Raw genomic sequence first — 21,565 nt, 5'->3', positions numbered from 1 at the left:
TGTTTGCTCAGTTGGGTGTGTGTGTCTGGGTTTGTGTGTGTTGTCTCTACATTTATTGTTCTGTAGGGTTTTAGGTGGAGTCCTGGGTAAACATGCTCTGTGTAACTGGACCTTCTCTTGTAGCCTAATCATTCAGCTGTAATATCCAGGGCAGAAAAAAATAACATGTTTTTTTGTTGATGTTGTTCATAAAAATTAATTTGCCCATAAAAACAAAATCCTGAAACACTGTTATTTACCTTGCCAGCTTCTACACTCTCACTCCTCTCTTTTCTTTTTTAAAGACCTCATTTTTAATTTAATTAGTTTTTTTTTTTTAAACACATTAGTGGTAAAATATTCATTCACAAAACAACATGCATGAATGAGATGAGCCAGATTACGACAAGCAAAAACATCGCCTATCACTCACAATAAAACCCGGTACAATGTGCTGGAACAAGCCCGATCCATGAAGGCCGACTGCCAACCCACTGGACCCGGATCTGCTGTCATGGTCTGGGTATCAGACCCTGTACTTAGGGTCAGACCACTTTCGGCTGCATGACAGACCTGCCAAACAGGACGGTGCTTTTAACGTTGTGGCTATAATTCGAGGACCTAAACTCGACATACAGGTGAAGTTAATATCTTGTTTAAACGAACACCCTTTAAACCTCTAGGCCTGTCGGTGCAATTTTACAAGCTTAGTGCTGTCATTTAAAGACCCTGGACAATTATTACATGTGCGTCATGGCACAGCTCTCAGCCCTGCATGTGGGCTATTAATCAGTTGATATGAACCTAGGAGTGGCTGCTGGCCTGATAGTAAAGAAACGAAACAAGAAAAGAACAGTCCAGCAAGGCGTTAAACTTTGGCCAAACTTCCAAATGGTCAAAGGGCTTACACTACAACTACTATTATGTTGTTCTAAGTTTGAAAGAAAACAGTAGTGTGTGCTCCTAATATCCTAATCGCTAGGGCATAATCTCACCTAAAATATTTATTTTGGATTTATGACACGCATGTGCGTGTTTGTGTTTGATAAGGTGCACTTTATGCCCCGTAAAGACAAAAGGAAAAGGACTGCCACCAAGTGGTCATATAGGAAACAACTGTCTCCTTAATGTAATATAGATGCTGAAAAATTAGACTGTCTGTGCAGTAAAATCATCACAAAGCTCTGAGTCTGAGTCTGGCACACAAAGCAGTCGAGTACATGCGATTAATATGCAGTATCTGGTCCTGATGGTGAATTTCAGAGTAGGCTGCTTGGAGTTCATGGAAACATGGAAATTCATCAACGTGTGCAAGCCACTGTGGAGGAATATTTGACAGGGAACCAAGAATCTGAGACCCAGAGGCGAGGGAGTGAGACAGAAGTTCGCAGTTTGTTTTTTCTTGGTTAATCCCACACCTGTGTGCTCTCTGCAGGGTCAAAGGAGCTTGCAAAGAAAAGCGTCTGGACTTCTTTAAGTTGCTTGAAGACGTTTCACCTCTCATCCGAGAAGCTTCTTCAGTTCTAAGGTCAAATGGTGGAGAGTCCCAGATATAAACCTAGTGGGAGTTTCCCCCCACAGAGGGACAAAAGGACCCCCTGATGATCCTCTAATCGCCTGAGCCAAGGTGTGAAACTGGGCATGGGTCCCAATCAGCCAGAGTTTCGGGTGAGCTTATTGTGAAACCTGGCCCCACCTTATCATGCGAATTCCTGAGGTCAGATGGCCCAGGATGTGAGTGGGCGTTAAGGCGTCTGGGAAGGGATCTCAAAACTGGATTATAGATGGCAGAGAGTTGGTGTCGTAAACCCCCGCCTCTGTTCAAAGATGGTCGCTCACAGTGGACATAGATGGCTTCTTTCACTCCTCTTTCAAACCATCTGTCCTCTCTGTCCAAAATGTGAACATTGGCATCCTCGAAAGAGTGTCCTTTATCCTTAAGATGCAGATGGACTGCTGAGTCTTGTCCTGTGGAGGTGGCTCTTCTATGTTGTGCCATGCGCTTGTGAAGTGGCTGTTTGGTCTCTCCAATGTAGAGGTCTGGGCATTCCTCGCTGCACTGTACAGCATACACCACATTGTTAAGTTTGTGTTTTGGCGTTTTGTCTTTCGGGTGAACCAGTTTCTGTCTGAGCGTGTTGCTGGGTCTGAAATACACTGGGATGTCGTGCTTGGAGAAAACTCTCCTGAGTTTCTCTGATACGCCGGCTACATACATACTCTCTGCAGGGTTGTGGAGTCTGTTAGTTTAGCTAAAACAAATCTGAGGAAAGTTTGCAAGTTAGGACGACAATAGAGTGCCGTGGAAATGAAGCCAAGACTGCTTCTTATTTTACCTCACTTTTTAAGGGTGTCTTCTGAAGTAGGGACATATTAAGGCAGCGAGTGTAGAGGGAATGATTTTGTGGTGGTGGTGGTTCTGAGGATTCAAAAAGGGGAGATTAAGGAGCACACGCTTTCAAGATTTCCATAAATGCACACATCCAACAACCTTTCCCTGCTTTGTCTAGTCAACAGCCTACCTGAGCCAGCTGGCCAAGAGTCAGTTGACCGCACATTATGTTTACTGCATGAATGAAGAAGGCGCATAAAGCTTTGCACAGTGCTTTACTGCCCTCTTTGGTTAAAAGTTCTGTGTCAGACGAACCTCTGCTGGTTGCACCTGTAACCAAATTCCCCTAAATGCCTGCAGAAGTTTGGTATTTACTGCGCAGGCAAGTGAAAACAAAAACCTCTGTCAGTAGTACGGCATTTTGTGAAACACCTTCATTTGACACAAAGAGATTGATGAGACAAGCAAAAAGTACTATTTTCAGAACACAAGAGTTTTTCAGTGTCAGAATCATTTTGTTGTCTTCTGATAGCCAAGACTCTGGAAACAATTAAAGAAAGAAAGAAAGAAAGAAAGAAAGAAAGAAAGAAAGAAAGAAAGAAAGAAAGAAAGAAAGAAAGAAAGAAAGAAAGAAAGAAAGAAAGAAAGAAAGAAAGAAAGAAAGAAAAGATTAAATTATAGTTAAATATAAAATTCACAACATAAAGACTGAAAATGGTCTGAAAATCTAGTAATCCTCCAAAGGTTTATGGGCAGGTGAATGCAGAACTGAAGTCCCTTCATCCGGTCTTCCGATCTCTGTGAAGCTGTCGGGCTTTAAGTGTTTTTGTTGCCATTCACCGGAGGAATGTAGATTGTTTTTCTGTGCAGTCAGCTGTAGCTTAGGTACGCCTGTTCAACTGCTTGTTGGCTAAAATATCTAATCAGCCAATCACATGGCAGCAGAGAAAATGTTGTGTGGAAATGCCTCGTTGATTTCACAGGTCAGAGAAGGAAAGTCAGCTTACTTTAAGCTGATAGGAAAGCAACAGTAACTCAAATAACCACTAATTACAACAAATGTATACAGAAGAGCCTCTCTGAATGACAACATCTCACATCTTAAAGCAGCAGCAGAAGACCCCACCAGGTGCCACTTCTGTCAGCTAATAACAGGAAACTGAGGCTCCAATTCACACAAGCTCTCCAAAATTGGAAGACAGAAGATTAGAAAAGGGTTGTCTGCTCTGAATCTCAATTTTGGGTCAGAAAACAGCAACATGAAAGAACGGGTCCGTTCAGTCCTTTATCAACGTTTTTAGCTGCTGCTGGTGTGTGTGTGTGTGTGTGTGGGGGGGGTATTGTTATTGTCTTGGCACACTTTGGGACCCAAAGTTCCAACTGAGCATCTTGTTGTATTGTTGCTGATTACATCCATCCCTTTATGATGACAGTGTATACACGGACAGCTGTTTCCACCATGTCCCAAAACTCAAATCACTTCAAACTGGTTTCTTGAACACAACAATGAAATCACTGCAATCAAATGGCCTGCGCAGTCACCAGATCTCGATCCAGTAGAGCACCTTTGAGATGTGTTGGGACAGGAGATTCACATCACGGATGTGCAGCAACTCTGCGATGCTGTCGTGCCACTCTCAGAGGAATGTTTCAGGGATCTTGATGAATCTGTGTCACAAATTAAGACATTTAAGAAAACACAAAAGTGTCCAATCTGGTGCTTGAAAGCTGTAACTAATAAAGTGTCTAGTTAGTGTACAACGGACATTTTAAAAGTACTAATAATATTTGGACACCCATTTCTCAAAATGTACTTTAGGTTGCAACTCTTTAAATGAATCCCACAAACTCATTTTAAATAGTAAACATCTGAAAAACAACCTTATTTAACTCTTAACACTAATTCACTACCAACCCCAAATTATGTAATTTTTTATCACCTCCCATCTCTTGCATAAATAAAACATCAGCGTTCATCAAAACATATGAAATATCTGTAAAAACCAGCAGATTGAAAGAAATGTAGCTTTCACCACAAACTGCTGTGATGAAGGCTATCGTGTTTCCACAACCACCGTCTAATGCATTAGAAACCGAACATTAGAGGGGCTTGTCAGGGAAAGTGTGGCAGGAGAAAGTGTTTAATTGTGCTCTGGCCATATGAGCTGTGTCTTCACTGCCAGTATACCTCCTGCCAAGGTCATTAGCTGCTAATTCTGCAGGGTCTAGATTGCCTTCGATAAGAACAAAAAAAAATAAAATTTATGGCATTGATTGTACCCGTGAGCATGCCGGGGTCAGAGCGGCTGATTGCTAAACAGGTCTCTGTCTCTCCAAACTTATTTCACACATTCACTGCAGCTTGACCGCCTCTTTTACATGAATAGAGTTAATGTAAGGCAATACTCCTCCGTCCATTCAGGTCATCTTTGGTGCTCTCTCTGCTCTGCTGCACCGGTGTGAGTAAGTTAACTCTTTGTGATCCCTTTCTCCATAGTGTATGTGGATGGCGGATAAGGGCATGGACGGAAGATGGAGGCTGTTAAAAGAACCAGCAGGTGAGCAGCGTCTGGGTCCTCTGTGACCAGCTGGGCGCTGTAAAATGACCGCCGCTGTTGTGTGTGGTCTGAATAGAGCTGAGAGACGATGTTGTTGAGGTCAGGCAAGGAGAACCCCAGAGGAACCCCTCTCTCTCGCAGGAATCAACTGCGTATCTTACACTCCATCTACTTGCCTTTTATAGAAGGGCCGGTTGGGCCATTACCTGAGCTGCTGGGAAAGATGGAGATGAAGAGCATGTAAATGTAGGTCAAGACATGGAAAAAGGTTTACGTAATAAGATTAAATGGTTTAAATACACCCAATCGTCTAATTTTTAATAGCGTGCTCTTCATCCCTCAATCCTGCCATCAGTGCTCTCCATTTCCCAAATTTCATTTCCCGTCTTTCCTGCTCACTCACAGCCGGTCATGGATCTCTCTGAGGACGTGAGGTCTTCAGCAACTGAGGCATGTCCGCTTCTCAAACATTCATTGTCAATGGCAAGTCGAGAGTTTCGACTGCACAGCTACCAGAAAATCACTTTTCTACAAAAACCTGATGCTCTCTTGTTACACCACAAGAATGAATCATTGTCCAGCTGCACAGTTTGAATCATAGTTAACAAATGTCTCCGTCAGCTGACCTGAGGGTTCATGTGCTAAAAAAGTCAGTCCCAGTGATCGGGCAAGCATTGCAAGTGCATCGATTTAAGGAGATAAGCTGGTTCTTTTGACAAACAGCTCAGGTTTAGCTGCTGCTGAGTGATTATGAGTGCTCGTTAAAAGCTAAAGCTTTCCCCTGGATGTTCACCAAGTACGGTTAGATTGTAAATACTGAGCTCTCTGTGCTACGTGCCAGTTTTCAGATCTAGTGTTAAGCCAGTTTAATTAATTGTCGCTGATTTTTTGCCACAGGTCAAAGTACAAGATCATGCAAGAAAATATACTTGCAGCTTTGTGCATACAAAGTGTCACACATGCATACATGCAGTGCAGTCTCCAAAAGTGGCCGCTCTAAAAGCCAGTGTCAGAGATTCCTCCTTGCTTGGCTTTGTCCCATTAAGAGCCTGGGTAGTAGGTGGGCTGCTTGGAGGAATGCCTCCCATATCAGGTGAACTACTGCCCCATGGCCTTTGCTCCTTGCTAGCTAGCAGCGAGAGAGTGCTCCCGGCGGATGATGTATCCCGTGTCACAAAAGCACCTTTCTACACAACAGGGGTACAGAGAATAGGCCACAGCACAGTGGTTCTCCTTGGGTTGGCTCCAGCCCACCATAGTGAGATTTCAGACCTCCCCCTATGCTTCCAGCAAAACCCCCTCATTGGAGGAGATGGCCCTTTACTCACGCCTGGCAGAGATATCAGAGGGACCTGAAGCTCCTGGTGCAGCCTCCAAGACACTGCTAGAGAGGATAAATGACCATAACACTTATGCATAACTGGGTAAGTGCTTATAACTTGGTTGAACAAATATACTCAGAAGCTTTTAAGTCACCTAGTTTAAACTAGTGAGAGTACAAGTTTATTTGATATTTTTGCTTGTGTGTAGATTACTGAAATTGATAGTGTGATTCCAGCTTTGTTCAAACAAATCTGAAATAACTGACTAACTAACAGAAACCAGTATTGACTGAATATCAGACTGCAGCAATAAATAAATAAATAAATAAAAAGTAGAGCTAACCTGTGACTGGCATTTTAGGAAAAGTTAAAATACAGAAAAGGAAAGAGGAAAACATAAACATGGAATAAATGCATGGAAACAATAGAAATTTGAGAGGTACAGTCTGTTCTACGTTTGTGAGTGAAGTGCTAGTAGGGTTGCCAACTCCCTGAAAAATAAATAAGGGACACCTCATGGCCAGGGCTGGGCAACCCAGTTGTCTTCACCCTTCCCAGTGTGGTAGCTCTTTTTTTGTGTGTGAAATTATTTTTTAACCATTTGACTTGAACTTGATTTAAGCAGATGCATATTCTTTGTGATATGACTATATGTGAAACAAATGATCATTTAGCCATTTATTTTTAGCTCACAAATAACAACATTAACACAGTAAAACAGGTCTCTTTCTTAAACAGAAGCCTGTCATGCTTAACTTTTGAGAATATAAGTAAATCTTTCTTTAAAAGAACTCTGTCCTGCTTAACTTAAAATTATATAAATTAATAGAAAGCAATAGAACGAAAAATATTCTTGTAACAGTGCACATTTAGTGCATTTAGTACAGTTGGCTTCAGTTGAGGTATTATTTCAGCTTTTCTAAAGCTAATCAGCTGCTCCTGTTTGTAAACCCACTTGTTCCCATGATTACGCATCTTAACTCATCATCATTATTCATCTATGTATTACTTTTATGTATTAGTGATCTATTTGTTGTAATCATCTATCCTTGCAGTTGTTTATTACACAAAATAAGTTATATTATCACACTTCTGGCCACATAGCGCTGATATCCACTGCACATGCCCATATTAACCTTAACCAGAGGGTTTTAAAAAAACAAACCAGTGTTTACATACCATATCTGCTTCTGCCATGGCCTGGCGGACAAAAAATTGGTAAAGGGTTCCCCGAGCTTTCACGCCCCTCATGTTCTTCATGTGCCCACCAATAGAAGCATGCCTATGGAAAAAGTGCGCCAGCACACAGTGCAGTGCGCTTTATAGTGCACTTTTCCAGCCAGGTGTTTTCCTTTTCCCATTCCTCCCTGTACTTTTGCAGCCTTTTTTTTTCTTTCTCTGAGGGGAACAAACATTGCTGCTCTAATGCTGGGCTCACACTGTGCGATTTTTGGCCCATTTTGAGCTGATTTTTGAGTCGTGCGACCGATTTGGTGATCGGCCCGATTTTGGCCTTCATCGTGCATCGTGTAGTATACGTGGGGTAACGAGAAGCGATTAACACCTCACGACCAGCTCCCGATCATCAATCGCTCGTGAGGGTGTCACCGCAGCTGCTCACGCGCAAACACGTAAACGTCGGTGAAAAAGACGTTGCAGCACAGCTGTGCAGCGTGTGATCTGGACACAAGCGATGGAGGCACAACTTGTAGAACTTTGGAAAGCTCATCCGAGCCTTTTCCATGTGGCATCACAAAATTATCACGACCACAACAACCGTGAAAATAGTTGGATTTACACTGCTGCTCAATCACAGCTGCCTGATCAATGTTTTTCATTAGCAATTTAGCAAAGTTGATGTGGTGGTGTGTCTGTGTGAGTGAAAGACGGAGAGGGAGAGACAGAGAGTGACAGATTTTCTGTTATAACCTTCATTTTATGGACGCACAGTGTGCCGTCCGAGACTTGCACCGCAGTGTCGGCGTTTGTTTCCCTGTTGGCCATGCTTGTTGTTGTGGTCATCGGTTGTCTTCCGGTATTTTCTCAGTAAGCGACCTTTCCTCAACCAATGAGATGAGCGGTAATCTGACTTGTCATACTCGAATTGTCATAAGTGTGCTGTCAGCTCATTGGTCACAAAGCAGGAGAGGGGCTGGGAATTATGTTTTCAAACAAAGCGTTAATTCCATTAACATTTATAGACTACTTTTGATTCTCACTGTATTACGGGACAAAGTGCGTCCCTTATTAGCTCAATACGGGACCTGTACTTTTGTTTCTAAATACGGGACGATTCCGTTTTTTTAAGGGACGGTTGGCAACCCTAAGTGCTAGCATGTGCTTTTTTTAAACTTCTTATTTGTTTAAAGTTTAATTATATGGAAGATTAAACAAAGTCTGACAAATATCAGAATAACGTCTCGATGCACTCTCAGATCCCCGACAACCATGAGGATTATTTCCTGCCAGTCGACTCTTGTGGCTGTAGTTGCGGTTGCTCTCATTGTGGTGTACTACACTGAAGCTAAGACTACTCCGAAGCCAAAGTACCAGTACACCAAGAAACCCGTCCCTCAGATCACGGTCCACAGCCCTGTAACCACCAGCGTGCCCAAGACTCTTAAAATAGTCCCAACTGCAAATCCTGTGAAGCCCCATCCCCCGCCCAACCCAGTGAGGACCACCAACCCAAGTCATGTCTTTCCACAGCACTACCCTGACGGCACCGGGCCACCTGGTGTTGGTCCTGAGAACTACACTCTGGATTACAACGAGTGTTACTTTAACTTTTGTGAATGCTGCCCACCGGAGAGAGGGCCCAGGGGCCTGAAAGGAGAAAGAGGCCTGACAGGTATAGACTCACTGATATGTTTTAATGTTATTAATTATTGTTTGGTTTGTTTGGCTTCAGATTTTCCACTCACACTTATTTTACTCAGGGGCACCTGGAGAAAAAGGCCTTACAGGAGCAGCTGGTTTACCTGGGCCACCTGGCATCAGTGGCCCTATTGGCTTAAAGGGAGAAAAAGGTACACACTTAAAAATTACTTATTAAAATGATATATTGTATTATGTTATTTACTCACTGGCTACTTTATTATTTAGGTATGTAGACATAGTCAAGACACCTGCTGAAGTTCAAACTGAGCATCAGAATGGGGACAAAAGGATTAAGTGACTAAGCATGGTGTACTTATTAGTGCCACATGTGTGAGAGTAACCCAAATAACCACTTGTAACAACCAAGGTATTCAGAAGAGCTTCTCTGAATTCACAACACATCAAACCTCGAAGTAAATGTTCCACAGCAGCAGAAGACCGTACTGGTAATTTGGGTTGGATCTCCTTTTGCCTTCAGAACTGTCTTTATTCTTCATGTCATAGATTCAACAATGTGCTTGAAACATTTCTCAGAGATTTTGGTCCATGTTGACAAGACAGCATCACACAGTTACTGCAGATTTCTTGAACATGACTGAATGTCAGGTTCTAGAAAGCAGTTTGGGATGATTTGAGTTTTGTGACATGATTTGTAATCCTGCTGAAAGCAGTCAGGAGAGAATAGGGATGGACGTGATCAGCAACAACACTCAGGTAGGTTTCGGTGTTTAAACGTTGCTCATTTGGTACTAAGGAGACTTTAGTATGCCAAGAAACTATCCCCCGCACCATCACATCAACCTGAACCATTGATACAAGGCAGGACAGAGTCGTGCTGTTATGTTTTATGTTGTTTGTGCCAAATTCTGATCTTCTAAAACAGCTCGTTTCGAAACTTGTGACTCATCAGACCAGGCAACATTTTTTTAACTTTCTGTTGACCAATTTTGGAAATCCTATTCAAATTGTAGTTTCCTGTTTTTAGCTGCCAGTAGTGCCACTTGTGTAATCTCCTGCTTAAAGGTTTGATGTGTTCAGAGATGCTCTTGTGCATATCTTTTTTGTAAGGAGTGTAGTGGCTATATTAATTTGTTAGAGTTCTCTTTCTCTTATATTTAAAATAACCACACTGCTGACGGACAAGCGACAGTTTTTACGCGTTGGTTGGTTTGCAACGACGAGTAAAACCATCGTGTGGCTCAGCCGTTTAGTTTATTTTCCACATAAACCTTTTACAATAAAGCACAAGATCCTGTTGACATTTTTCAAAATAAACTGAAATAATAACAATATACATTATTTTCAAACATCAAATTTTAGAATGTGCATGAAGCAAGTTACCTCAAATAAGAACATGAAGTAACTATAAATGGCGCTTACAAGGAGTGATTATTTAGGTACTGTTACTGTGAGTTACTGTTGCCTTCCATCCACTCAGCTTGGTCATTATCCTCTAACCACTGACAAGACTTTTTCACATAGAAAACTTCTGCTCACTGGAAATTTTCTCTTTTTTTTTTCTCTGTAAATCTTAGAGATTTTGTGGGGAAATCCCAGCAGATCTGCAGATACTCTGACCAGCTTGTCTGGCAATAACGACCATGTTCAAAGTCCCTTAAATCACTTTTTCCCCCATTCTGATGCTCAGCTTGAACTTCAGCAGCTATTCTTGAGCACATCTACATTCCCAAATGCATTAGGATGCTGTCACATGATTGGCTGATTACATATCTGTGTTAACAGGCATTCAGGCATACCTAATGAAGTGGTTGATTTATCTATATATTGTCTTTCCTCATCTAAGAGAATTTCTTTTAAAATAAATTTATATTTTAAATATAATTAATATATTTGTATTTCGCAAATTTTCTAGGGGACAAAGGTGACAGAGGAAACAGTGGGCCAAGTGGGCCACTAGGCATTCCAGGAAAACCAGGACCAAAAGGTATAAAAATCTCATGGCTATATTTTTCATTGTTACCTGACTTCATTTATTTTTACACAGTTTTCCTTACCTTACAGGTGATGTTGGCTACAAAGGGGAAAAGGGTGAAGTAGGACTGCAAGGTCTCAAAGGAGAAAAAGGGCAGAAAGGAGAACCTGGCAAGAATGGGACTGCTGGTGAGAAAGGAGAACCTGGAAAAGAGGGGCCAGCTGGGCCTCCAGGAGTGGCTACAGTACATGGACCAAAAGGAGATAAGGGGGATAGAGGGGAGTGTGCCTCATATGGAGAGAAAGGACACAAAGGTGAACCAGGTGAACCTGGAGCTCCTGGAATCCCAGGAGCGATGGGAATTCCAGGACAGAATGGCAAGCATGGCTCCCCAGGCCCTATAGGTGTCCGAGGGGATCCGGGAGCTCCTGGACCACAAGGAGAACCAGGGGTGAGGGGGCTAGAAGGACCACAAGGTATAAGAGGGATTCCAGGACCGAGAGGGGAAAGAGGTTACCCTGGGATGAGAGGTGAGCGGGGTTTTCGTGGATTCAAAGGTGCTAAGGGTTCTGGATCAGGGGTTCCCCAGAAACACTCTGCCTTCAGCGTAGGTATCTCTCCGAGAAAGTCTTTCCCTCCTTCAGGCTTCCCGATCCGCTTCGACAAAGTCTTCTACAATGAAGAGAACCACTTCAACATAACTTCCAACAGCTTTACATGTGTCTACCCTGGAGTTTATGTCTTCTCCTTCCACATCACCGTGCGCAATCAGCCGCTGCGAGCCACGCTGGTGGTGAACGGGTCACGGAGAGTGAGGACACGGGATTCTCTGTACGGTCAAGACATCGACCAGGCCTCCACTCTGGTGGTGCTGCGGTTGGCTGCAGGCGATCAGGTGTGGATGGAGACGCTCAGAGACTGGAATGGAGCGTATGCCAGCAGTGAGGACGACAGCATCTTCTCTGGATTTCTGCTTTACTCAGACAAGCCGTGATGCACACTTTGTGTTTACTATCACAAAGTCTGAATACTGGTGGTGCTAGTGTACATGCTGGTCTGCACGTCTTCTATTATTGCCTAGCCTCTTCTTAAGAAGGGATAGTACTCGCCACACAATAATGCTGCTGCAGAGTAGTGCTCCAAAGTTTTGATTGACACCACCCTAATTAAATATAATGGTTAAATACAGTCCAATTCACAAAACACAGTGAGTAAAGCATCCCAAGAAATACCCCTGAGGTAATTATTGGAAGATGGCGTTCACAAGTAGTAAAAGATCATAAACTAATCTCCTGTTATCCAGACAGAAGAAAGTTTTTTTAAATGATAAAAGTGTAAAAGTTCAATATTTAGCATAAAAAATGTATAATTTATCCAACATTTTTGTGCACATGCAGTGCCTCCTTATGTTAAAGCATCCTAATTAAAAGTAGCAGCAGTAAGTGAGAGATCGTGCAGAAGTTTATTATTCAGCTACCAACGCAAAAGATAAAGCACAAAAATATGATCAGTGCTGTTTATCTATTTGTCAGCAAGATTACTGTGTTCCTCTACTGATTCCTTCAGTTAACCTTCAAGTCAATGCCCTGACCCAGTGTCACCCTTGCCTCATTTGCATGAAACGAAAAAAAAAGCTCCTTCGTTTTGGGTCCCACTTTTTTCTCACGATTTAACTGCTGCTTCCTTTTTAGTTGTTTTCACCCATAATGACCTAAGCTGTGTGAACATGTATGCAAAAAGCGATCAATAGAAAAGACAAATGTGTTCAAAATAGTCACCACTGATAGCTGCATCATTAATCTTAATGTAAACCTGTCAAAAAATGACTGCACCCCTGTGTCTTATGAAACCAGTGATTGTAATATATAAGAAGTCCTGCTCAAATATGGAGCAGTAAAAAGAAATTGTGTTCACAGAAAATAAAATCCAGCAGTACATAACATTTTGTGAAATGCTTTATTTGACTTTAACATGTATGTGTTAGATATTTCCAACAATTCTGGTACAGCGCTTGATGTTTGTTAACTGGAGATATCAGAATTTCAGGTGCAGGACCTCATATATGAGATTTCTAGTTGTACAAAGTACAAATACAAAAGATGAAAAATTGCACAGTTAAATACAGAAGTGTGACAATGACCCAGCATGATTAGTAGAGAGATTGTGTGTAATGTATGCTAAGTTATCAAAGAGAATCTGCAGAGTCCCCAGACATGTCATCGGATTCCTCAAATGGATTTGCCTGATCTTGAGTTGTAGCTGAGTCAAAATCCTGGTCTGTAGTCAGCAAACTGGTTGGGACTGCTTGTGAAGTCAGTGGAGGCGCTTGTGATGGTGTGCTCTTTTCTGGAGTGAACTGGATCGGCTGGTGAGAGGAGAGGTTAGGGGAGGTTGGTAATGAAGCAGCAGCAGGTGGGAAGTCATCTGTGGCTGAAGCAAGGCGAAATACTGGCCTTTGTCCAGGATGAAGAGGTGGCATCTTCTCAGGTTCTGTTGGGTCAGAGATGAGATGGCCTCTGAGGCTGTGCAACTATTACACACAAAGTATCACATTTTTAGCAATCCATTAGGAACTTTGGGGCTTATCGGTGTAGAACAAATGCTGGGGTAAATTAAAATTTAAATACCTCTTATTTGTCCAAAGTTTTTGGGTTCACTGGACTTCGAGAGGCCCAACTGAGGCACCCTGGCCTTGCAGCTGTACAGCCCTGGAGTCTGTTTCACTACATTATAGTTGTCAGAGGTTGCAGGTCCCAGTCGCCTGTTATTTTTGTAGAAATAGAAGTCTATCGGAGGGGCAGGAGCAGGGGCGTTGTACTGCACATGGCAAATGAGCTTCATCCTCTTTAGCTGAGTATCATAGTTGGGGATGATCTCCAAAATTGGCTGTGACAGAACCTCTGTGACAGAAGACATTGGTTTAATTTAAGAAAAAAACAAGTGGTAGGTCATGAGGCTAAGAATATTTATGTTCAATTGTACTAACAGGAATAACTTAACATTGTGGGAAATATGGGCTTTCTTGCTCAGCATTAAAGGAGAAGGTCTATACACACCAAGTTTAGCACTAGGTGTAAAAATGGATCACTTATAAGAACACTATCTAGATTAGCACATCTCTCAAAGCATGCTGTCATTCCTTTAACTACACCACACCTAAGATAAGAACACACAATTCTGTGTAATCTCACCTAAGATCTGTACATGAGCACCAGCAGAAATGACAGAGAGTGTTTGTCTCCTCACATCCCAGGAAGCCCTGCAAGAATATACTCCTAGGTCCTCAAGGCTCAAGTTGGTCAGATAGAAATCTGGCTCGTGACCGTTTTGTCTCATTACTTCAACGCCATCTTTGTACAAAATAATCTCTTCAAGTCGGGGGTTCCCTCTGACACGACATGTCACCTCCAATGTGCTCCCGACAAGTTGAGGATGTCGTGGGACTTGCAGAATCGCCCAGCCACCTACGGAAACACCACAGAGTTACCTCTGAATAACTTCCAATCTTACATTAGTAAAGCAATGGGAGAAATTCACTAATTTCCTAACATTTAATGTAACAACATCTAACAATAATGCTACAATGCTACTCTATAATACAGCCTGCACCCCTGATATACTGTCTAGTTATAACATAAGGTGGGGAAAAGATACCACATAAGTACAAAAAACCCCAAACAAAACAAGTCCTTGTTGTACCAAATTGACATTTTAAGTAGAATTATAGAAGATTTATATGTTAAACCCTAGAAAGTCACAGTATAAGTTGCAGGCTGTATTAAGAAGTGCTGCCATCACTCACAGCATGTCTTAGATGAGCTGCACAGAAAACCTAAAGTTGAAAAGAAGCTTATAGATGTTCAATGCTCCAGTGTTAGGATTACACAGGAAGAAAGAAGCCTAATGTGCAAAGCAATTTTATTTCTTTCATGCAGACAAACAGATCTTACCGTCCACCTTGAGCTCCACAGGGACACTTAGCTGGGTGCGAATCTTTCCCACCTTCGTGTTTCTTATTCCTTGGCAGTAGTATTTCCCGCTCTCTTGAACTTTGGTATTCCACAGTTTTAATTCCCCCCCAGTCTGTGAGAGCTCCTCAGAGCCCCTGAACCACAGGTAGGTCCAGTTAGACCTGTGCACATCAGGAATACTGCATCTCAAGTGTGCTCTCTCCCCCGAGAAGATCCTTGAATGTCCTGACACCAACTCGATGTTGGCTCTGAAAGACGTCTCAGTGGGAACTGCAGAAAAAAAGAAGAATACGTTTAAAGGATCTATTTTGGTAATGAGTGTAAATCCTGAGATCACTTCTAAAATAATATCTGTGCAAATTGAAAGTATATTTGTAAAGAATATTTGGTCCATACCATGAGACACTACAATCTGTGAGAGTGCTGAAAAAACTGAAAGAGAAAATAATCAAGTTTAAATGACAGTTACATCAGGTCAGTATGTAAAAGTACATTTTCATTAAATGAGCTGAAGAAAACTCACCAAAGAGAGAGATGAGCTTGTCCATTTTGGAGACTCTTCAAGAAACAGAAACCGATCGAGTATTTATTCATTTTCACTAAAAGGAGAAGTGAAAATGCTTCTTCCCCCCCTCGGGGTGCGCCATATCAGGACATCCTTCTTACCAAAAAGATTTCTACCCTAGGCTAAAATTAATTTCATGGTAAACCACATCTTGTGGCAAATTGTCTTTTATGCTGTGAAGGCATTTTTTTTGACATGGTCACATCACAGGAAGAATAATTACAAGTAAATGGGAACTGACCATTTTTAACACAGGAAACATTTCTATCCTGATAGCAGGGATCTCTTCCTTCATCAAGAGACCACAAGGAGTCACTGAATCGCTTGATGAGAATGAAAACCATGTGGATCGTGTTTTATTTCCCCCACAGTCACCTGTTATCTGACCCCCCTGTGGGAGGTTTTGGACTGATGTGTTGCACAGTCCTCCCCAACAACACTATTTTTCTTCATCTGTTTAATGTGGAAACTTGATATTTTCTAGAATTAGCAAACACAGTTGTTCTGTTTATTTGTTATTGTAAAATGAAGGTGTTTGTTTTATATGTTTCTATGATAGATTCACATTTCATTTAGTTCATATATTTGTTGGAAAGGGTTAAAAATGGATTGGATAAAACAAAAGTGTAGCTAGCATTGATTAAAAACGTGTCTAAAATATGTGATTACAAAAGAAGGGTTTGTTAAAAGTGTTATAAAGTGTAAAGTGCTGTAAAGTTTGTTTGAGGTAGAGTTTGTGATGGTCACGTGACCAGAGTTTAGCTGAGAGCACATCCATGGCATTGTGGGTCAGAACTAGCATGGATACAGAGCTACAGCCACAACAGTAATGTTATTGTGCATGTGGTCTAAGAAGCGCACATGGTAATGGTTTTCATGTACAGTATATTGTATATATCATGTTGTATAAATGTTTTATATTGGCGATAAGAGGATATTTTCAGTAATATCCGTTATGTTGCATTTTTCCTGTTCCGCTAGCTCGAGACTGTTTATTGACACTAACATGAGAGACTTTAATGGGTTTCAGAGATATTTACGTTGTAAACTGTGTTTTCTGTAGTTTTCACGGTGTCTGAAGAAAATGAGAAAGAGAGAGAGAGAAATAATCTTCCGAAGACGTCAATATCAATCAATCAATTTTTATTTATAAAGCACTTTTCATACAAAAAAAAATGTAGCACAAAGTGCTTTACATGGTTAAAAACAGCCCACTCCACCCCACCCTCCAACTCACTCCCCACACTCTCATTAACATAAACAATGTGAATACACACATACCCCCCCCCCCCCCCCCCCCCCACACACACACACACACACACACACACACACACACACACACACGCACACTTAAAGAGTAAAATTGGGCTGGGTACGCATGTGCCAAGTGAGGAAACACTATAACAGGGAGCCGTCTGCACCGGGAGCCAATCACAGACCGCAGCCTCCAGGCTGGGCACACAGCAGGAGGGAGGCAAAGGAGCCCCCCAACCAGGCTGAGAGGACCCCCAGAGCCCCAGCAGCCACGGTCGATCACAGCCCCGGTGCAGAGAGCGCCCTCCGAGGAAACACTGGAGACATGACACAATAGGATATGTACAGGGTAAAACGATAAAATAAATAAGAACGGGATACAATATAAATATAAATAGAGTAAGAAGATTAAAAAATTAATAAGAATAAAATCAATAAATATTAGGTAAAGCCTAAATTAATAATAGAATAACCGGATAGAATAAATAAGCATAAAATAAATAAACATTAAGTAAAAGCTAAATTAAAAAGGTGGGTCTTGAGCCTGTTCTTAAAAACAGATGCGTGATGATGCGTCGCCATTGTTTGTTGGACCCCTGTAGTTACAGTTAAATCAAGCTAATTGAAATAATACACATTTTACACTTTATTATTGTAGTACCGATGCAAAAACAGCTCGCAGCCTGCTATAAGCTGTTTTTCTTACGGCACTGTGCAAAATGTCATGAGTCACCCCTCGTGTCTTTATATTTTACCAGGGAAATGAGAAATAGGTGCAGCGATTTATTGAAATGTGAAAAAACAGCATATCAGGCAAAAATAAAATTTGTATAATTCTAACAAGCTTAATGATCAATATTTGGAATGATGACTGTTATTCTTGTACACAGTCCAAACTGTCTGAGGCAGTTTTCTTTTAATTTCTTTAAGAAGTCTTCCGGAATATTTCTCCAGGCTTTTGGAAGGACACTTAAAGCTCTTTAGCTTAGCATTTAGATTTAGTAATGCTGAGGTTCAGGCTGTGGGGAGGCCAATCCATGACTGACAGTGTCCCATTGTGTGTGTGTGTTGTTTAAATCCAGGTATGCTTTCATTGAACCGCAGTGTGAATATATTCAGCTGCCAATCAGTCATTTTCCAGATAGTGGCCATGGCAGAGCCTCCACCGTGTTTTTCAGATGGCTGTAGACACTTACTCTTCGGCAGAAGAGCATCTGTGACCACATCAAACCTCGAAGCAGATGGTCTGTGGCAGCAGAAGACCACACCAGGTACCACTTAGTTAAAAACAGGAGACCGAGGCTGCAGTTCACATGGGTTTAACTTAGATTGAGCCTAAAGCAGTTTATCTACATTAAGATATTATAAGATATATAAATAAATGGAATGACACTCCATGTTTTTATAAAATTCACTGCCAAAAATACCACAACCTCATTGCACACGTTTAAAATAAGCTTTTGTTGAGCTGTACTCACAAAATGTAAAATATTATTTGTTGCATTATTCTTTCGAGCTCATTTGAACCCTTTTAGTGAAAATTAATCACTGGGGGTTTTTCACAGGAAGGGTGTGTTTTCTTGTTCTCTTTTTCTTTTCTCTGATTTTTCCTCGAGTCAAGAGGTCTTGAGCAATAGTTCTTGAGGCTTTCTTGGCTTCTCTTTTGTTTTTCTTGTTTTTTAGTCGACTCCTTATACCTGACAATATTCATGGGAATGTGTTTTTTTTGTTTTTTTTGTCTTTATTTGTTACAGACAATATAACTAAGGACCATTTTTAAATTGTATCTTCAGGCATTTTTTTATTAGCAGCCTGTCACAGAAACATATTTTGTGGTTCAATCAGTGAAAATATTGGAAAAATATTTAAGATAAAACAGTTTGAAAGCCACTAAATACTAGTTTAGCACCAAAAAGGTGATTGAAACCTCAGCAGGGTATGAAGTGTGTCCTTACAAATTTAAGTAAATTGGACAAATGTAGAGCAAAAGAAGAAGTGAGAGGCCTAAAATGCTATCAACAGCAGATCACCAGCCACGTCATGAAAAACACATCCTTAAGATATGCTGCCAAGAAGCCACCCTTAAAGTGTTCCCCTACTGGATACCATACAGAACAGTAGACACAGCTAAAATTCTGGGTTAATTCCACTTCATTCCTGACTTGCAAAATCGTGACAATCACAGTCATGTGAAACATAAAAGGAACCACAACAGTCCATCTGACTTTTCTATTTTTATTAATCACGCACCCATAGATGCAAATATACTAATACTGCCCCAATAAGTTACATTTAAATAAAAGACATATTCTGTTCATTTCTCCCATGTCACACAACAACAAACCTATAAGGTAAAAAAGATGCAGTTTAACATGTTTTTTAAAAACCTGATAAATGGCTTCTGCATACATTCGAGCAGCATTCAATGTTTTTTTTAATCTCCTGTAAATATTACAGGATTATCGTCTCCGACTTCATCCAGAAGGAGGATTAACCAACACTGTATAGAAAAATTAAATCACTTCTGTACATTCAGCTTGTGACTGGAGGTCAGCCATGAAAAAAAGGAGTATTTCTACAGGTGTAACTGGAGGATTTCTCGACATAAATGGAATATGCAACACACAGCACAGATTACAAACAACCACTGGGAGTCCCCCACTACCTCACTAACTTCACCCTACCCATTACTTTGTTAGATACAACTTGGGAATTAAGGGCCTACATACCCCGGAGACATACACTTAAAATAAATCCTCATCTGATAGTTCCATCCGGATATTGTCTGTTTTACCCTCTCTGTACATAAAAGGGCGAACAATAGCTGAGGTACAGAAGATGCCACAGTGGGTGACAAGCAGATGTGTTTCAGAAAAACTTTGAATGGAGCCGCTCTGTTTCCACTGCACAGCTGGATTGAGGATATCAGCAAGTCTAAAACTTTAACAGGTCCAGACTGTAACAGTGACAGACCCCTGACTGAGTGTTGCTGGCCTCCAGGAATCTACCTTGTGATTCCTGTGGTTCAAAATTATCTGAAATTTTAGTAAACACTCTTATTTGCTTTCTGGTGCAGAGTCAGGAGCATTCATACCACTCTGGCAGCTGCAGCCAGCCTAGCCGTATCCACAGGTGACAGAAAGCTTCTACGCTTTGGTTTTTCTGCATACTAATTTACAACAAAACATTTAGCAGTTTTACATTTATTGTTCAGAGACGAGAGTGGCATTAAGCTTCTCATCTTACTCTCTCCAAGAAAGCAAATAAATGCACAACCCAAAAATAACAAACTTGTCAAACTCAGCAGTGTTCAAAGAGGTCAAGAATGAAAGCTTTTCATGTGCATTTCTATAATCAGAGCTATCGCCATCTGGTGGCTTTCTGATAGAATGCAGGTTTTTACTCAAAATATTTTTATAGAACAATTGTGGATACAGTTAACAAAAAAGAAAGGAAAAGAAAAACAAAGGGAAACGCGTCACCCTCGGCAGAGGTGGGTAGTAACGAGTTACATTTACTCCGTTACATTTACTTGAGTAAGTTTTTGAAAAAAATGTACTTTTAAAGTACCTTTTTTGCACGATACTTTTTACTTTTACTTGAGTACATTTGTGAAGAAGAAACGGTACTTTTACTCCGCTACATTTGCAAAATTTGACTCGTTACTTTTTAAAAAATAATTAGTTTAACACATTAGATAACATGCCACCAGTGGAGTTTCCGGTAACTTTTTTACCAATCAGATGTGGCCACGCAGTCACATGACCAGTTTGAAACTGTGGCGGGCAGAGAGACCCAAGCGTTTCAAAGTAGCGGACACACGGAAAGAAGAAACATTAAAAACATGGCAGAGCCTTCCCTCCCCATCTTCAGCTGCCTCCCTCTTCCCGCTCCACCACAACCACCCACACATGCAGGACCTTGGAGTAGGGGTATGTCACCAGGGTGCAGAGGAGGCTACCCCCCCTCTGTCCCCTTCTGGCTGCCTCTGCCTCAATTTTATCCCACAACTTAGACATTCACATTACTCACACTCTCATTACAAATACATATAGGATCTTGGGGGTGGGCACGATACACGGAATCCAAACTACCATCAGGGTGTACACCTCGCCCCTGGCGTCGTTGCCCACCTCTCAATTTTAAATACACGTAGACATTGAGGGCTAGCAGGAGGGACTATGCGCTTACCTGCTGCTCTCTGGCAGGTAGCTCCATGCCCTCCTGGGTTTTAAATGCACCTTAGAACACACATGCATCAACACTACATATGAGCGGGCGGAGGGAGGTTTAGAGTCTTCACACACCCCCGTTCTCTGCTGCCTGTTGGAGCAGGGGGGCTAGGAGGAGTTGGCCGTCCGACTGCGGTCTGGAGTGTGGGGCCTCCCTGCTGCTGCGGAGTCGGGGCGGTCTGCCTCCCCCCACCGCAGGGAAAAGGGTAACACCACCTGGGTCTGGGTGCAGTTCCCCCCCTCCAGGGGCAAGGATACCTAGACCCGGGGCTTAGAGTACGCTTGGGGAGTGTGATCGTATGTACAGCGTCTCTTTATGTCTGTCTCCACGTTGGGTGAGTGTTGAGTAAGTGCATATGAGAGCATGAGGGTGGGAATGGATGTTTGTATATGTGTGTGCCTGTATGTCTGTGTCTATATGTCAGGTTGGGTGTCAGACGCCACCTCTCTGGGGACATCTCAGGCCCTCCTAGGTTTGGAGGCCTATCTCCCCCCACCACTCCCCCTGCCAGTGGCGGACTCCCTCAGACATCGGTGCG

The 21,565-nt window shown here is 41.9% G+C and overlaps 2 protein-coding genes across 4 annotated transcripts; one reads left to right on the top strand and one right to left on the bottom strand.

Annotated features, from left to right (window-relative positions):
- The first annotated feature begins 5,845 nt into the window (after positions 1-5,845).
- otol1b (otolin 1b) lies at positions 5,846-12,922 on the top strand. Of its 3 annotated transcripts, none has more exons than XM_085380223.1 (5): positions 5,846-6,293; positions 8,901-9,042; positions 9,131-9,220; positions 10,945-11,016; positions 11,094-12,922. In XM_085380223.1, the coding sequence occupies exons 1-5, from the start codon at positions 6,267-6,269 to the stop codon at positions 11,996-11,998; spliced, it is 1,236 nt and encodes a 411-aa protein (XP_085236349.1). In that variant the 5' UTR covers positions 5,846-6,266; the 3' UTR covers positions 11,999-12,922. The 3 variants fall into 3 exon arrangements, with proteins under 3 accessions (XP_085236349.1, XP_085236348.1, XP_085236347.1); XM_085380222.1 differs by having other exon boundaries at positions 5,851-6,293; positions 8,627-9,042; positions 10,954-11,016; XM_085380221.1 differs by having other exon boundaries at positions 5,853-6,293; positions 8,627-9,042.
- A 77-nt stretch (positions 12,923-12,999) lies between these two features.
- LOC146654167 (Fc receptor-like protein 5) lies at positions 13,000-15,548 on the bottom strand. Its single transcript, XM_085380224.1, has 6 exons — positions 15,499-15,548; positions 15,372-15,407; positions 14,955-15,245; positions 14,196-14,468; positions 13,632-13,904; positions 13,000-13,494 (listed from the first exon to the last, which is right to left on the bottom strand). The coding sequence occupies exons 1-6, from the start codon at positions 15,521-15,523 to the stop codon at positions 13,190-13,192; spliced, it is 1,203 nt and encodes a 400-aa protein (XP_085236350.1). The 5' UTR covers positions 15,524-15,548; the 3' UTR covers positions 13,000-13,189.
- Between the last annotated feature and the right edge of the window lie 6,017 nt (positions 15,549-21,565).

Source organism: Rhamphochromis longiceps, linkage group LG14 (assembly GCF_057381845.1).
Source record: "Rhamphochromis longiceps isolate RC_006_pf linkage group LG14, R_longiceps_female_GT1.1, whole genome shotgun sequence".
Classification (NCBI taxonomy): Eukaryota; Metazoa; Chordata; class Actinopteri; order Cichliformes; family Cichlidae; genus Rhamphochromis; species Rhamphochromis longiceps.
Note: the sequence above shows the minus strand (reverse complement) of the source record. Positions and strands in the feature narration are given on the sequence as shown.

Bases quoted from the DNA above. Each gene is read 5' to 3' on its own strand.
- otol1b (XM_085380221.1), top strand. From the start codon at position 8,640: ATGAGGATTATTTCCTGCCAGTCGACTCTTGTGGCTGTAGTTGCGGTT. The intron at 9,221-10,944 runs GTACACACTTAA...CAAATTTTCTAG, and splicing joins TGGCTTAAAGGGAGAAAAAG to GGGACAAAGGTGACAGAGGA. The intron at 11,017-11,093 runs GTATAAAAATCT...CTTACCTTACAG, and splicing joins AGGAAAACCAGGACCAAAAG to GTGATGTTGGCTACAAAGGG.
- LOC146654167 (XM_085380224.1), bottom strand. From the start codon at position 15,523: ATGGACAAGCTCATCTCTCTCTTTG. The intron at 15,246-15,371 runs GTATGGACCAAA...TTTTTTCTGCAG, and splicing joins ACAGATTGTAGTGTCTCATG to TTCCCACTGAGACGTCTTTC. The intron at 14,469-14,954 runs GTAAGATCTGTT...GTGTTTCCGTAG, and splicing joins TGTGGAGCTCAAGGTGGACG to GTGGCTGGGCGATTCTGCAA.